Genomic DNA, 14593 nt, shown 5'->3' with positions numbered 1-14593 from the left:
AGACATTTTGTTTTCTTTTCTAACACCTTTTTGCCAAACAGAAGGATATTTGATTTGCCTACATTTTGCTCTGAATTTAAAGGGAAGGACACGCTTGAGTTATAATTTTCCTAACCAAAAGAAAAGATTTTGTAGAGCAATTGCGTTATAGTAGTACTATAAAGTATTTTCTTTGAACTTTAGACCTTATCCAGTAGTAATCGTTATTTGCGTTAGAGTAGCAATTATCTCTGTGCTTTTGAACATACATGGCACACACGTTGTGGCTGCTGCTTGCTGTTCCTTCCTCATATTATGTACATGTTAGATCATGCTCAGATAAAAAGAGGAAATATGGCACTTCACATTCACTGAATGTGTCCCTATTAGGTGCCACCCACCACTTGTGGCTGATGATGTGATTTTTGGTCATACACACAGATGCTTTTACAGATTGAAATCTTGATTAAACAAAAAATCTAATGCTTAGTAATGTTTATAGAGAATGTTTTCTAAATCCAAGTAGGACATATACATATAAACGTGTTCTATTTGGACTTAATCCTGTTCAGAGCATGTTCAAAAAGGAAATAACTGAACAAGTCATGGTGGAAAACTATAATAAACAGGGTGAAAGCAGCCAAATGTCAGCACTGACTGAACTTTTCAGGTTTCATGTATTTTAGCTCTTAGCAGCATTGAAGAGATTACTGGAAGAGGGTAAATGAGCTCATGTTTTATGTTCAGCACTGAGTGGCAGCCTTAAAATAAAGCTGTTGGAATGAAGTAACGCTTTTCTTTCTTGACCAAACAAATGGTTGGTTACATGATTACATAATTACAATTAATTATTTTGATGATTTTAAAAAAGTCTGCTGCTTCTTGCTCTTCTTAAATGAAGGTCCGGTTTCTGTTTTAGTATTTACAAGCCAGGCAGCACAGAGAGCTGGCTCTAACATTCATTTCAGCCAGGCTGGCAAATCACTGACTGTAGCTCATCCACAAGAAATTAAGACTACTGCAGCAAATAGATTCTCTCAGAATATGGAAGGCAGTAAAGATGTGGGACTTCAGCAATATCTAGACAAACTGTACTGCTGTTCAGTTCTGGAATGGAACTTCACATTCAAGTAGCCTTCAGCTATATATATATTTTTTTTTCCCCTAGAAAATTGTAACAATTAAAATAAGCCTTCCACGTCTGAAATCTGTACTTGTAGTTTTGGTACTTCATAGATGTTATTTTTCTTCCCCCTTGATTTCCTTACTCTTTCAGCATATGGGTTTTCAGACCCAACTCCCACAGGATTTCAGTGGCAGATTTTTGATTAATTTGGGTGGAGGTAGAATCTAGTTCATCAAACACAGCTCCTTGTTGATAGGTATTGGGCATTGTGCCCTTTTGCATAAACAGGCCGTAAAATAGGTTTATAAAGCCTGTCATGATTGTTTTTAGGATGCAGTCATAGGCCAGCTGGATATTTACATCTTGAAATAGCTTGACAGATGATGAGGAACTTTACACAAGGTCAGATTAAAGCAGCACTTTATTAAAGCAGTACTGTATGTTAAGGCTAAACTGTGCTTGGAGAAGTAGAGCATAGTGTACCAATAATCAAAGCTACCAGAATTTGAGAAAGCCTCCTGTGTGAGAGAAGTCAGACTGGATGTTTGTATGATTACATTCAGACATAGACCTACACAAGTGACATATTTTTTCCTCGTGATATACGATAAGGAGGAAACTGAAGTACTTTTAGTTATAGAAAAAATATAAATATCCAGATAAATTTCAAGGAAGATGTGTTAAAATTGTACAGGAAGGAATGTAAAAATATTTAAATCTTATAAATACATCAAGTGAAACTTTCAAGTGCCTTTAGCGCTACGAGCCATTCCTTTTCAGTGTGATAATACCTACAGTGCTGTGGAGCCTAACTAACATTTATAGAGTGCTTTGCATTTCCACAGTGTCATTCATCCCAGAAACTTTAAACACTGATAGCAGCATAAGTCAGATTAGTTCATCTAAAAAGAAGGATATAAAGGCTAAAGTCAATATTATAGTCTGGGATATTCAATAGCGTTTTCACAAGCATAGTAAAATCACTTGTGGTAGCCTAAATGAGAGTATAGAGCTAGAAGTCTTTGGGTCAGGATATTTCTGTAATCCCTTGTCCACACTGGCATACTCATTAACTTTCTTCTCTCTCAGATAATTGTATTTTGGATGTAGCTAACAAGAAGCTCTAATGTGTGTATTTGAACTTAGTTCTGAAAGCTATTGGCAAGTATTGGCAAACAAGAAAAGCAAGGCTATTGCTTCTGTACACAGGCACACCTCATTTTTCTATATTTTTTCTTCTTTTTTTCCCACCTTCCAGACACAGGCTAACTTGCTGCTTTGAGAATGTTGCTGTAAGTGAACTGAGCCACTAAACTCAGGAAAAAAACAAAACAAAACAAAAAACATAACATACAACAGGAAGTAGAGAAAGTATACCATACAGCCTATGTACCCTGCCTTGAGCTGTAGCTATACTACTAGATTGCAGCTATAGAAAATTTTGCTTAACAAAGGTCAACTCATTCTTCTGTCAGTGATCAGCAGTTACATTTAAAATAGTCATAATGAGATTTTGTTTTTATCCATTTTCTTTGTGGAAATTAACATCTTTAGTAAGCGCTTCTAGCTTGTCTAGCAGCTACTGCCAAGGAGATAAAACATTAATAACTTTTGTCTGGAGAGAAACGAAGTGCTTTAAATGCCTCTAAGTAAATCATCACTAGCCAAATCATTTTCCATCCAGTCGAGTCTGTTTGCCCTAGAATTTATGAGGAAAAGCACTCGGATTTGGGGACTAAATAATTAAAGGTTTTCTATAGGGTCAAAGAAACACCATGAAGAAAAAGTATGGTTCTGACTGAAAGCCCAACTGGATTACAGACTGAAGGGAGGGAGACTATAGAGAAACAAGAAAACAAAAAAATCAATCAATACATAAGAAACAGATAAAAGCACAAATGGCTGAGAAGATTCCCTTCCCACTGTGTTTGGATGTATTTCAGGATCCTTGATAACTCAAAAGGATGCTAATTCTGTGTCAGTATTCAAAGAAGAAAAGGAAACATACAATAGAATGAATAGTCTGCTGAAAATTTACATGGAAAGCTTAACCCAGTGAGATAGGAAAGACATCTGTATTTGTCATGACTACAGATAACATGGATTTGTTTAAGCAGTACAAAGTCATCATTAAATAAACTTTCTGTAATCCCTTCAACTTTAAACCATAAAACATATTATTTCATACATGCACTGCTCAGTGTCAGCGACCCATCATACCCCAGAACCACATATTTCTATGCAGTCATCAGTAGGAGGTAGTAGTGAAATGGCACGTACCTACTGGGATTTCACAGTGCTACATCTGTCCCTCTGCAGCATTTTCAGCAGTGACCTGAAAGCAAATATAGAATCTCCTGACAAAAAAAAAAAAAGTATGGATTTCATCTGGTGGATCAAAGGAGTAACTAATGACAAGCCCAAGGCAGTGAGATGGCACAGTCCTGTGTTGTGGGGAGTTGAACCTGTTTGAAAAACTCTGTGTTAATAAAGACAAATGCATTGCATCAAAAAACTGAAGAAGTTGAATCAGCTCAGCTTATCAGGCAGAAGATTGAAAAGTGGCTTGATTGCAACACGTTCAATACCTTCACAGGGAAAAAATGATGATTACTAACAGGTGATGTAAAGTAGGAGAAGAAAGTGCAGAAGAGGTTTAAGGAGAAAGAAAAAAACACCCTAAAGCTGCGTGTTTCATGCTGAGATTGTTTAATTGTTGTGAAAAATGTCAATGGGAGAAGTTACTTTCTTCACCTGTGCCAGAATGGCTTGGAAGACAATGTAACTGAACACAACTGTGGGCACAATGCAGTGAATTGCATGAGGCAAGGCAAGATGATGTATTGGCACCTTTTGGCCTTAATCTCTATGAATCTACTGTTTCCATGGAGTTGCATCATCTAGGGAGCGATGTCAGCAGAAGATTTATTTCTGGTAGGGTAACCACCAGCAAATTGACTGGCAAATGTCAAACTAAAGCAGTCTCCTTTCCCTTCATTAGGGTGGTTGTGTATGAGTGTGACATAGCTGCTCTCGTTTCTTAGAAAAGTCATCTGCTGAAACCTCTCCAAGAGTGCCTCAATCTGAAAAGTGGAAACTTTTAAGTCCTGCAGAGTCACACAGTTACAAGGACAGCAATAGTTAAAGAACCCTCGCTCTGAAGATAAACCTAAGTGTCTGATGGAGAATTTTAATAGACTAATCTCAGGAGTGTGTTTGACACAAACAGCCACAGCCATTTAGGATATATAGACAGCAGAGTGGACATTAGAACTACTAAGAGACTGGACATAAAATGGATATAAGAATTAGTGCAGTGCTCCAGTAAAGGACTGGGGATTTGCTGAAAGTTAATAGAATGAGACCTGCATTAGCTATTTCAAAGTGTTTCCATTAATCAGAAGAAAGATGTCTGCACAGAATAGAAATCAAATAGGAGAAGGGTAAGAGTCATTTTCTCTGAAAGTGTCTGAACAAGAGATGAACAGAAGGTGAACTAGGAAGGCTATTGAAGAGCTTGTTTGAGTTGAGTTGAATTGACTCCACAGTGTTTCCTTTTCATATCTCTGCTTATTTTAATGGAAGATGGTACTTCTGGAAGGGGTGGGCCTGATTCACTGCCTTTTGTACACAGCCCACATTTCATGGACCAGGAAGCTACATGGTCATAGTGGTTCAGCATGCTGTGTGAACCCATTCTTGTGTTGTGGTTCTGGGCAGTCAGTGTGTGCCCTTTTTAATAAGTTGTTAGAAGGAGGTTAATGCAGGTTGTATTGGTAAATAAAACCTGCAGCGTTTGGTGCACTTTCTGCAGTCTTAGAAGAAATTGTGCTCAAGCCAATCTGAAAAAGGTTGGATCTGAGGAGTTATCACAATATCTGAGGCACAAGGGATTCTAGGCACCTGAAGGGACAGCTGAAAGAGAGGTAGTTTTCAATGTCTGAAGCTGAACTTACATTTTTAAGGTATCACTATTAATATGAAAGCAGGTTCACATGTCTGAGTGCAGGCAAGTTCTTATGTCAATGCATCCATGCTCACAACAGCACAGTGCAGAGCCATGTAATGTGGTAGCCAGGCCTCCCAGCAGGGCTTGCTGGCTCTGAATGTCATCTCTGTAGAAGCAGCTAGCTTACTACTAGGATCTCGTGCAGACGTCCCTGCAGATGCCCTCAGTCTTCTTGAGTCTCACCTTCTAGAGTTGGTTACGTTTAACAGAAAATAATGTGGTATGGAAATTGAATAAAGATTATTCATTTTTTTATTAGAAAGTAGCAAAGATATGAAATAAACAGCTGGACTATTCATCTGGAGTGGGAGTGATCCCTCACCTCTCAGGGAAGCATAACCAGGTTTCATCCATTTCATCAGCAATCAATCAGCATCAAAGCAAATGATCTAAGATGCAAATAGCTGGTGACAGGAATCATGCATTTGTTTTATAACATTAGGAGAGTGAAAGAATCATTTATAGAAGCTAAGCTGGTGTTTCAGAAATACATTTTTCAAAGCTCTCTTCATGTCGCCCAAGAATGAGAGCACAAAACAAAAGTAATTGAATGAGCATTTCAGCAATATCCCCATGTCAGCTTGCCTGCTTGTCACCCTCATTTGAAGGTTGCAGAGATATGAATCTACCTTGAAATTAGAAGGAAAAAGAAGTGCTTTACAAGAATTAGGCTAAATTATTTTTGTTCATCTCTTTTGAATGTACTGTCTTCAATGTTTTGTGCACGGAGTAGAATAATGCAGACTAACGACATCAGCATTCCCAACCATGTTTTATTTTGAGATCCAGCTTAGTTTGTGTATGATTACAAACTGATACTTTTCAAAATCATTTTTCTGGGATTGGATGAATCCTGTGAGCAATGCAAAACTGAGAAATGCATGCAGAAGTTTGCATTAGTTTTTGGGAAAGTGTATCTGTTACCAGCAGTATTAAAAAGTCATGACTACTGGTATAAAAATAACGAGTGTGATCTCATTAACAAAAATTGGCTTCAGGATAGAAAATTAATAAATTTGCACAGTTAGTGTGCTACTGAAGCCTTGCTAAACATATTGCAGAACTGGCAGTGTAGCTGCAAGTAGATTTTTAGTTAATAATCTAATGCTTTTCAATGGTTTTCATGTCCTTGTTTGCACTACCTACTGACAGACTTCACACGCTTACTTCTGTGCAGTTCTATTTTCTTACCCAGTGGAGGGAGAAACTGCCATTTCTTTGTCCAGTCTCACATATGCATATCTGAATTAAACAAGAAGCCTGAGTTTCCTACTGCTTTACAGCAGGTACTTTGCTGAGGCACGTAAATGAAGGAAGCATGCAACCTCTGTAGTCAGCAGAGGAGGAAAGGCACCTCCAGAGGCTGGATCACTCTCTGTTAGTGTTGGTCTGTATGCCATTTATCCTTCTGTGTGCTGGTGAAGTTTTCTTGCCACATGTGCAGCTCAATCAGTGTGATAAGCTTCTAAAATAGTAACTGTGGGTTCTACCTTTTGTAATCAAGCAACTGAACAGCTCGCAGGCAACCTACCTACAAAAAACAACAGCATTAAGAGAAGATTGTGTTCTGTTTCTCTTTCCCATTTCTTTTTCAAGCTTCTATTGTCCTGCAGAAGTGGTGGTGTCATATGAACCCCTGTTTGGATGGAGAGGACTGTAAGGTACTACCAGACTACTCAGGGTGGTCTTGCAGCAGTGGAAATAAAGTCAAAACCACAAAGGCAAGTACAGAGATCGCCTACTTAAATATAGATAGAAGTCTGCTGGTGGCATTTGCTAATTTTGTTGCATTTGTGGTTGTGAGCACCAGTGCTAGGCTCCTCAGTGTTCTGAAAAGCAGTGATTAATGCAATTGTTCTCAGGGAGGAAAATGCTGGGTAAGAACTGCCCCTTTGCTCCCAGCCCAGTTGAGTTACTGGATGTTGGAGTCAAACCAAAGAAACGAGAAACGATTCAGTTGTGATCAGTGTAGTGGGATAATCATGTTCCAGGATCAGTTCTTCTATTTGCATACAAAGTACATAGATTCAAGGTGTAAAGTTATCTAAAGTTATATTCTTGCACTACTGCAAAGCTGTTTTAGTTTTGGAATGAAATAGCTAACCTTTGGAGTTGAGAATTTGTACTGACGTCACTGGAACTGTGGGACACTGAGCACCAGTGAAAATCAAGCTGGTTCTGATAATTTCTAATTACAGGCCATTGTGGAGACAGCCTGTTTTTAAAATAAGCTTTGCTCTGCCATCCTATTTCTTAATTAATGGCCAGCAGAAAGAAAATATCATGTTCTCTGTCTACTTAACAATCTGAAGTGAGTTCAGTGCATTGAAGTTCAACAACTTATAGTGAACTGCATGTCTAAATATATCATGAAACATGAGCTTTCACCAGGCAATAGCAGCAAAGACATATGCTTAGCTTTTTCTTTTACAGGCTCTTCTAAAAGGAAATGAATATTGTTGATTAGGTAACAGTCTGAATTAATAAGCAAACACTAACACCAAATGCTACTTAATAATGGTTCACTGGAGAAATCTGACCAGAAAAGTCTAAAAAACCCTGTTCCTCTTTTAAAGATCTCAGAATGGTTTAGGTTGGAAGGGAAACCTGGAGGTCATCATGTCCAACCCCGCTGCTCAGTCAGAGGAGTTATTGGAAGGTATAAGTAACCCTCAGCCTTTGAATTTTTTCACAGGCATTGACTTCAGCTGCTCACATGTAAATAAGGGATAGTGTGGTAGCATTACACACAATGGTGGGACAGGCCAAGTAGGAGTTGAATAAGACAACATCTTGAATAAGACGATATCTAATAACGACATCTATGGCATTGACAATTGGAGCATCATGGCTGTCTCTTCCTTCCGTGTGCAGTTGCCTTTCAGTTCAGCGAGGTCAACTGACCCTGAGACATGCAATATAGCCTGTGCTTATGACTCTTGCTCTTAAACGGTGAAAAGAGGCAGCCTGCCTCAGTGGGAGTTAATAATAGCAGAACAAATTTGGCACGGATCATTTATTTTATTATCCATGACAAAAAATGCAACCAGCAAACTACAGACTATAGCAGTGCATTCTGATGAGTTTAGAGATGTCTTTATAAAGCTAGAGTGGGACAAATCATCCTGGCTGCAATTAGACCTGTGCAAATTCATCAACTCTGGTGAGTTTGCGTGAGTCTAACAGAGGGCATAATGTAGCAATATGAGAGCAAATGTTATTTCATTAAACTTGTCCTCTACTTTGCTTGGGATGTGGGGTAATGTTTTCTGCATTGATTTTTATCACCATAGGAGATTACTTTAAGGGGTATTTAATTGAAAGGATAAGCAAACAACTGACACGTGTACTAAGATGTGAATTGTTCTACTGCATTACTGATATGAGAGCTGCTCGTTTTTTTTTCTTGCATGACTTTGCTTTTCTTTTGCTGTCCTTTGTTATTTTAGACTTACACATGTTAAGGTGGGACTGTGCTTTATTGTGTATGTGCTTTGTGACAGCGTAAAGGAGACCCTGGTTCTGCAGCAACACAATTATAGATATAAATAACAAAGTTAATGGTTATACACCTTACTGAGAGGAGTCCTAAACTTTACTAGTGATTGGCTGTGTTAGAGAAGGGAGCAGGCAAGTGTCAGGCTACCTTAAAGATCACATCCATGTTTCCTCTGTATACGTTTTGCACGTCTCATGGGTGATTATCTACTAAGTTACAGTTGTTGCACAAATATAACGAAGAAAGGTAACTCCAGATTCTGAACAGAAGCTTGTGGCACATACAATATGCAAAAATGTGTATTAAGTGCATTATTAAAACTCAGCACAAGTAGAGGACTGTCCTATGACCAGTGGTCCAAACCACACAGCAGCCCGTTTAGCTCAGTGCTGGGATACTTAAATAGGAAACACACAGCAAAACCTTTGTGGGCAGTTATAGAAAATGTACCCACATATGAAATGCTTTCAGGTTTGTCGTTGGCTTACATCTAAAACACGAGAGTTGAATTCCATTCGATACTAATTTTTTTTTTCTATGTTATGTAGTGAAGATGATCTCATTACCATTTAAATTTCTAATCAATTTTTAAAGCCTACTAAGACCTTGGGATCAGTGCTAGTTGGGACAGCGAGTTCTCAGGTTAATTACACACCGAGAGAGGAAATGCCAAGTAATCACTTTTAAGTCTTCTATCTTGTTCGAAAATATTGGAGTGACTTGAAATGTATGAAGCATGAAGAGACTCCTGATGCTACTCAGTGTTTAGATGTATAGGTGGTAGCTGAGTGGGACATCTAAATATATGAAAAGCTGAAGGGCTTGTATTTAAACCAGTTACAGTGGGGAGGGAAATAAAAACTGTACTATGTGTTTGTTAAGCTTTATAACATGTCCAGATGCTACAGAACAGAGCTGAGCAAAATTCCTCCCTGCAGTCTGCCTTACTCTTACCCATTTGCAGGGTGGGAAGTCTGACTCTTCCCACTGTGCAGACAAACCACGGGGTTTGCTTAGCACTGTGTGCACACATTAAGGCTTGCACACACATCCCTAACACACCTGATGGAGTGTGCATAGTGTAACAAGGGGAAGAGACCATGGGATCCTGCGGAGGAAGTACTATCCAGAAGTGACTGCAGCTGCAAGAGCAGTTCATCCACCCTGCACATGATGTTCTCTCTGACCTGTAGATCCCTTTCATTAGATGTGCTGCTAGGAACGGGCACTTTGCATGTATGGTTCTTGGAGATGTAAGTGGTACACTGGTGCTGTAGGCACTGGTGTTGAAAATGATGCCAAGCTAAATGAAGCAGAAGAGTATTTCCATGTAATGTTGGTGGCTGTTTAATGGTAAACAGCCATTTCTTCATCTGCAAATCCTTGTATTTTGTATAATAATATAATTAATGTTTGGCTGGGGTTGGTTCATTCTTGATATGTTCTGTTCTACAATGGAGCATATTTTATAATCCTCACTGAAAGAATTCTATGTTGGTAACTGTTTCCACTTCTTTTATAGGTAACGCGGTAGCAAAGAATAAACCTGTGGGTCCTACTGGAACAGTGGTGTGTGCAACTGCATTGCTTGGCTGTTAGACAGAGACCCTATTTTGTGAGGGTGCTACTGACTTCATTCCTGGGACCTGCAAAATGACTCAGTGAGAAGAGCAACTCTTCTTTCAACCGTGGCTGCAGTTCCAGAACCTGGATTTGGCTATACAGAACAATGAATCTTTAATTTGGTGCGAAAGCACGAGGAGATTTGGTTCTACCTGAAATGCACCTTGGATTCTCCATCTTCTGCCACCTGGCAGCAATTTGTAGAAGCACAAACCTGAACTTCTGCAGTACATCAAGGACAAAACTTTCTTTGTGATGCTGAGCTATGTAAAATTGCTTTAAAAGAGTTTAGATTATGAAATTAACCTAGGATACAATAGAAAGAGAATTCTTACGTTGGAACCATTATGGGTTTGTCTGAGGTACTTCTCGCAGTACAACAGAAGAATACAAAGCTGATCCCAGTGCTGACAGGACAGTGTTAGTAAATAGCGTATAAGTGTATTTTCAGCTGTGATTTAGTAGCTATCAAGGTTGTTAGAAAGTGAGAAGATGGCACTTATAAATCAGTAATGATTATAGTAGGGCATACTTTGGTTATATCTGTGCAATTAAATTTATTTCCTTAGGTAGTTATAGGTACTTTAATTTTTACATTCATAAGTGCTGGCAGGGAAGCATGAGGAAGAGACAAAATTTGAAAGTAGATATAGTTTTTGCTGTCCTAAAATAAATCCATTCTCTAGGGGAATAGCAAAGTATATGTATCCCTTGCCTCTTTGAATCTGGATATGGAAAAGAATTTAGCCATTAGCTAGAAATATGCATTCAGATGCCTCAAAAAAAAAAAAAAAAAAAAAAAAAAGAAAAAAGAAGAAGAAAAGCAAGCATGCTTGTACTGCATAAGGAGGGCTTACTGCAAGGAGGGTAATTTGTTCGGATTTTCATAGCTTTGGTTATATCCTAATAGGTAACATACTTAAAATTCATGAGCAAAAATTCTAGATAAAAGTGAATATTCGCTTTCAATTAGTTCTTGTTTAGACTGATTATAATAATTAAATGTCCAGTTCTTTGACAGACTGAATTTCCAAGTGATTACATTTTGTGACACGTAATTGTTCCATATTATTGTAGATGCATTTCATACTGTTTTTCCTATTTGCCTGTTGCAGTTTCTTGTCATCAGTCTTCATAAATAGAACAGTAAGTAGAAGTGAAGCTGTAGCCAGGCTGATCCCCAGTATATCATTTTGGACTTAGGGTGCATTAAAACTGACTGAAATGCAATGATGCAGATGGATATCTTGCAGATGAACTGCCGCTGACCCAGCTACTGAACTCATTGTTATGCTTTATGTAAATATGAGGGTAACAATGTGAATCTAATTTTTATATAGCTAGAAAAGAAAAAAAGCAAAAGGAAAAAAAAAAGTATGTTGTATTAATTTAGACCACTGTGCATATGCTTTCAGCTTTGTGGGGAAGATACCATCAGCCATGTGAAGCTGTTCAGAATAATGATGCTTAGCTTTTCTAGCTTTTGATTTGCTGGAGTGAGTGAGAGCTCTCAGCCAGATAATTCCACAGAAGTTAGTGGGGGAAGGTCTGGCCCCGTGTTCTTTTTCTTCTGATTTCTCTGGTTTAGCCCACGTTTGGTTATGCATTTGATGACAGCTGGGATCATAGTGGTCATTGTACTTGGTGATAAGTAAAAAAGAAGTGTTCTGCTCTATCCTCAGACAGCTAAACAGTGATTCTACCTAGCAGACTCTGCTTTCCCTAATGAGTTCTGCATTACTGGCATTTTTCCACTGTTCCAGTTTTCCGATTAAGTTTTAATATTGCCTTTTCTCTTTCTATTTTTTCTGTATCTTCAAAATATCATCAGTGAAAGTTGTTTTTTTGTTTCCCGTTTGTACAATGTTGGCCCAAAATTGGTATTTATTTATTTTGCTAATTTCTGTATATAAAAGCATAGTAAAAACCATTGCTGAGGTGTTCTGATCTATGTGGATAAATGAGAAATTTAGAGAAAATTACTACTGGTAAATACAAGGAAAAACTATTTAGCAGTGTTCATGCACCATAGATGTGTGGCAGAGCTGAGAAGTGACCCAAACCTTATTACATCAGATTAAGCCTTTCTTGTGGGGAGCATATGTTATCATGTACATGACATGCCTTACAACACCCACCTGAAAGGGGCATTCAGTGTCCCTGGGGAAAGGGAAAACCAGAGCATAAGTTTGATAGCGTCGGATTATGGAATGCAGCCCACATGAATGACTTCCTTCCTAGATCCTCCGCTGATGACAAAGATTTTGTATTTCTAAAGAATCTTCATTCCAGAAGATCCTGGGATGATTTACAGCCTTTTCTGACTTGCTGCACAAATGCTGTAATAGATACCTGTCTCTTTTTGGAGGATTGCTGTTTCTCCTAATGCTGTTGTCTGGCATCTGACACCAGTATTGCCCTTCTGCTGAATGATTGCAAAATTAAAGCCTTTGCCAGAGGCTCTGTTAGTAGAAGAGATCAGCATCCCAGATTTTTCATGTGTTCTCTATGGAAGTGGCTTAGTTGATGCATATCTGCTTCCAGAAGAGCAGCGTTTGTAAGCAGCATGCTGGCAATCTCTGCTTACTTCCCACTGTTAAGCTTCTGTGAGGCTACAGCGGGTGGGTTCTTGTGTCCAGGTTTTTGTTCAGGACAGCATTGCCTGCTGCAATCTGGTTCAGAGACTGATCCCCTCCCTCTGTCCTAAAACTGCCAAGTTTTGCCATACAATTTCTAACAGAAGGCTGTTGCAGACACTCAATCCTTTGGTAAAATATTACTCTGATAAGCAGGCTGAGCTAATTTATGCCCTGATTATACCTATATCTCACTTAACTCTGCTCTCTTCTCCCCTCATTAGTATGACCCTGATGTATTTTCCTTCACTGAGTTGACATTTCAGTAGACAAACTGCTATTCACTGCTACTCTAGGCTTGCTTCTTTTCAGCTCATACCTTCTTGCTGGCAGCGTACGTTCTTACCAGTTCTACCTCAGCGTGTGACCAGGAAGTTTTGCTGCTGAACATCACCCACTGTTCCTCTCCCAGGCTGAGGTCACAGGGAGTTGCCTGTCCCTGTGCTGAGGACTTCTGTGTGCCCTGTGTCAGAGCCACAGCTGAACGATCCCAGGACTGACTGAGGAGGATGTCCATCGTCTCCCATTTTGAACAGAAAGTGCCATTGTTCACTGCTCAGTGAGTTCCTCACCACTGTCCTTATCTTCCTGAATTAGACAGGGAAATCTCTATGGTATCAAAATAAATATATAGAGGAAGATATATGCGTTGATATGTAGGTCAAACTAGATTCATGGCATTTTCTTTATCTAGAAAATAAATTATCTTAATAGAAATCCTTGCAAGGTTTCTCTTGCGTCTTACAACTCTGTTAAATCCATGATGGATTTGATTCCATTTTCCTCTAACTCTGTTATCTTCAAGGATTTCTGTTAGAATTGGTACCTGAAGAGAGTGAATAAATTTTTTACATTTGCTGTATTTTTTTTCAAAGAGTTAGCTCATAACAAACCTACTACAATAGAAAATGTCTTTAAAGAATAGCAGTTTGCTTGCAGACCAAGCAGCCTCTGAGGTAAGGCAGTCAAGGCTTCTGTCGCAGCAAGAGATGCTTCTGTATTTACTGAAATATAGATGATCCTGTAAGAAACTTTTAACTACTTAGGATAAATAATTGCCTATAAACTGTTGTAATGTGGTTTTAAGGACTGCTTTTCACAGCACAGAGTCCCAAAGTACTGCACTGTGACGGTAATTCTGGGCAGATTCAGGATGGATCTGCTCACCTTGGGATTTGGAATGTGCTGGTTATGGAGAGCCTCTCTGAGCTCGTGAGGATGTTTTCTTGATGGTTATGGCTGCAGGGAAGCTCGCTGCTTGGAAAGGAGAAACATGAGGGTGGGGAGTATGAACTGATTTCCCCTTCAGTGTATGTAGTTCAGAAACAAAAGCCCCTTTCCAAAACAGGATTTTTTTAGTCAATTTTAAAAGGTGGTTTATTTATCACCTAGCCAATACATGTTTTTCATTTTAGAAGGTATCTATGGGCATGGTCAGATTACAAGTGGTTGCATAGCTCATCTTAACCAAGATGCTGGCCTTAACCTGGAGTGCATACCATGCATATTTGTAGTCTGCTAAATTAAGAAATGTAGCTGTAACTCCTGTGAAGATTCTAGTTAGGAGTCTGTCACTTTTAAGGATGTACTAACTGTTTCGTTTATGGTTTTCTGCCTCCGCAGTAACCTGTATTGTGCCTGCCTGTAGTGGTAGGGACATTGGCATTTGGGGACGTTGGGCCATCCAGCACTAGAGGTGACTTCTTCATGTAGGGTATGAG

At 38.9% G+C, this 14593-nt stretch overlaps 1 protein-coding gene across 1 annotated transcript in view; it reads left to right on the top strand.

The window, feature by feature from the left end:
- The window catches only part of FAM19A4 (family with sequence similarity 19 member A4, C-C motif chemokine like), a 71812-nt gene extending 58157 nt beyond the window's left edge, over positions 1-13655 (top strand). The window contains exons 5-6 of the mRNA XM_004944679.5: positions 6711-6835; positions 10136-13655. Coding sequence (XP_004944736.1) covers positions 6711-6835; positions 10136-10147 — 137 coding nt within the window. The 3' untranslated portion in view covers positions 10148-13655. The remainder of the gene's footprint in view (positions 1-6710; positions 6836-10135) is intronic.
- Positions 13656-14593: the final 938 nt, after the last annotated feature.

This window comes from Gallus gallus, chromosome 12 (genome assembly GCF_016699485.2).
Source record: "Gallus gallus isolate bGalGal1 chromosome 12, bGalGal1.mat.broiler.GRCg7b, whole genome shotgun sequence".
Taxonomy (NCBI): domain Eukaryota; kingdom Metazoa; phylum Chordata; class Aves; order Galliformes; family Phasianidae; genus Gallus; species Gallus gallus.
The sequence above is the reverse complement of the archived record's forward strand: the minus strand, read 5'-3'. Positions and strand labels throughout refer to the sequence as shown.